The 3100-nt window shown below is 37.4% G+C and overlaps 1 protein-coding gene across 1 annotated transcript; it reads left to right on the forward strand.

Annotated features, from left to right (window-relative positions):
* Nucleotides 1–6: 6 nt before the first annotated feature.
* LOC116380083 (protein FAM3C-like) lies at nucleotides 7–2896 on the forward strand. The gene is made up of 7 exons (XM_031842044.1): nucleotides 7–293; nucleotides 1115–1207; nucleotides 1858–1914; nucleotides 1987–2092; nucleotides 2525–2583; nucleotides 2671–2721; nucleotides 2808–2896. The coding sequence occupies exons 1-7, from the start codon at nucleotides 215–217 to the stop codon at nucleotides 2894–2896; spliced, it is 534 nt and encodes a 177-aa protein (XP_031697904.1). The 5' UTR covers nucleotides 7–214.
* The last annotated feature ends 204 nt before the right edge of the window (nucleotides 2897–3100 follow it).

The following is a 3100-nucleotide window of genomic DNA, read 5'->3' on the forward strand; positions in this document are numbered from 1 at the left end:
AATCCATTTGTCAAGTAACAGATGTGATAACTAAATAATTTGAGCTCCAAAGTGAAGATTTGACAATAAACTGAATGTTTTTGGGTTTCAGACAAAACGAGGGATCTGAATTCATACCTTCAGACAAAACGAGGGATCTGAATTCATACCTTCAGACAAAACGAGGGATCTGAATTCATACCTTCAGACAAAACAATTGTCAGTTGCTCCCTTTATGTGTAATTTAAGTACTCTGACCTGCTCTTTTTTAACAGGAAAAACAAAAATGGCAATACGATCAAACTTCAAAGGAAGTAAGTTTTCTGTGTCCGTGTGTGTGTGTGTTTTATAACAGGGTTACTTTCTTATTGATTGTTACTAATAAACACATGAAGGTGTCATACTTTCTTATTATCATTTAAATATATAATGTTTTAGTATTTGATTTAATGATTAAGAATGATGATCAGTGTCGTGTTGACACAGCGTCACAGTTAAACCTATTTCAGCTATACTGTATGTGAATAATGTATAAATGTGTTTTAAGAAAGTCGTTAAATTCACATTAAATTAACTGAAGCCAACAATATGAGATGAAGTGTAAAATAGACGATAATACAGGAATATATATATATAATAATAATAATAATAGACTCAATTAATATTTTTACCAAAGATTGATTGTGACGAGACAGACTTCAAACACGCCAATTATAATAAACTTTAAGTTCTTCACATACATAAAATATATTTTTCCATCATTTTTAGAATTAAGTTAAAAATGAAATCCATCATTCTAGTTGCCAACCTTTTTTTGTCCCATGAACCTTTAAAACAATGTTTAATCAAGTAGTTTTTAGAGGTCTGAAGAAGTAAAACAATTCAGTATTATCTCACAAGAAAGAAGAAGATCTTCTCTCTCTTCTTCATTTATTTATATCCAACATACTCATTTGAAACTCACGAAACCGGTTCGACTGGAGTCTCTGAGCTCCTCCGTTCTGTTGAGATCTGGTCCGACTGGTGGAGCTGCAGTCTGATGTTTGGTGTCTTTGTTTGTCTCCGTTTGTCTCCCCATGTCTCCCTTTGTCTCCCTTTGTCTCTCTTTGTCTCTGTTTGTCTCTGTCTCCTGCAGAGGTTTTATGGATCATGCTGGTTTTGGTGACAGCGGCTGTTGTCATGACTCTAATCCTGCAGAAATCCAGCAGCTCATCCAAAGCTTTCAACGGTACTTTTGACAGCTCAGTCCTGAGTTCTGCTATCAATGTGTTCTTATTGGAGACATTTTTCCGATTGTTTTGATAATATACATTTACTACATAGTATATTTGTAGTATCTTCTTTGATACAACCAGTGGAAGTTAAATTAATCAGGCTTCATGTACTCTGCTTAAATAATGTCAGTTCAGCTGCAACTTCTTCAGAAAGACAAAAAGTAAAATATGTACCTCTGAGATGTAGTGGAAGACAAGAAAGTACTGAAGTAAAGTAAAAGTACCTCAAATTTGTACTGTAGAGTACTTGAGTAAATGTACTTGGTTACATCATCACTATAATACAGTATCGTCTGCATAAAGATGAATTTTCTAGTTAAACATAGAAGAGATGATCTTGGTGAAAACAAAATACTTACTTCCTACTTTGGAAGATTCTCACTTTTAATTGGACGAACTCTGAAGTAAATATGAGGCTTCAGCTGAACCTTAATGTGTGATTTATGCTGCAGCAGATTTATTTTAACTGAATTGAATTCGAGCCGACCTTGAAGGACGAAACTACAAACTTTGTCCGAGTCAGCAGTTTAGATGTTGATATTCAGAAGACAGATGTTTACTTAACTAAACATCTGTTTAACTGTTTAAAAATCTGTTGTTCCAGAGGATTTGCGTAGTTCTTTATCTGGAGGATCTGAAACGCCCAAGACGTCCTCTAAAGGTCAGTGATGGATTCAACCTGATCAGGATCAAGTTGATCTGATGGGGGATTTAATCGGTGTTTCCTCTCCAGCTGGATCGTGCAGTATCAGAGACTGTCCGGTGGATTCCTTCAGCTTCTTCATCCAAAGTGGAGCCGCCAACGTCGTGGCTGCAAAGATCTGCCTCCAAAACAAGCTGTAGGTGTTTCACCCGGAGAACTTCCTCCTCAAACACCTCCTGGTTTTTATCTCAGTGAGAAAAATTCACACTGAATGTTTTACGTGAGTCAGCTGGTGATGCTGATCTGGTACACTAGTCCATTGGTTCTTCTGGTCCTATTGGTCTTCTGGTCCTTCTTGTCCTTTTTATCCTTGTCTTCTAGTCCTTCTTCTGGTTCTTTTGGTCCTCTGATCCTTCTGGTCTTTTTTGGTCCTGGTCCTCTGGTTCTCTGGTCCTTTTGGTCCTTCTTGTACTCTGATCCTTCTGGTTCCTCTGGTCCTTCTAGTCCTTCTGGGTTCTCTTGTCATTCTGGGTCTCTCTGGTCCCCCTTCAGCTCTGGTTGGATTTGTTTGCTCTTTCTTGTCATGTTGATGCCAGGTGGTAGTTACAGTAGATCAAACTCTTCTCAGGGTTCTTGGAGCGGTCTTGAACAATGCTGCACCAGGAATCAACATTGTTCTAATGAACGGTGAGTGTTGAACCAGCTGCATCTCTTCTGTCAGTGCTTCTTACTGATCTCTGACAGAAGAGTATCTAACGTCTCTGTCTTCATCAGGTAAAACCGGAGAAGTCATGAAGACGGGTACCTTTAACATGTATAGTGACGGTACGTAGGAACTGATTTACTACCACGTGGTTCTTTAGGTGATTCCAAGAAAGAGTTCAAAGTTTGACGAGATGTTTGTGTTCCAGATGTGAAACCTCTCGTCGAGTTCCTGAAGAGCATCGAGACAGGAAATGTGGTGCTGATGGCGTCCTACGACGAGCCGTCAACAAAGTAAACATCTCCTCTACTTTTCTGCTGTTGTCAGAAAAATGTCAACATTTATTATGATTATTAATATTATGAATACATTAACATTATGAATACATTAACATTATTAACATTATGAATACATTAACATTATCAACAGTGTATTACTACTATTAACATAATATTATTACTATTAATCCCTCCTGTGTGTATTGGTGTGTATTGATGATCC

Source organism: Anarrhichthys ocellatus, unplaced genomic scaffold (genome assembly GCF_004355925.1).
Source record: "Anarrhichthys ocellatus isolate YVR2014 unplaced genomic scaffold, GSC_Weel_1.0 scaffold6083, whole genome shotgun sequence".
NCBI lineage: Eukaryota > Metazoa > Chordata > Actinopteri > Perciformes > Anarhichadidae > Anarrhichthys > Anarrhichthys ocellatus.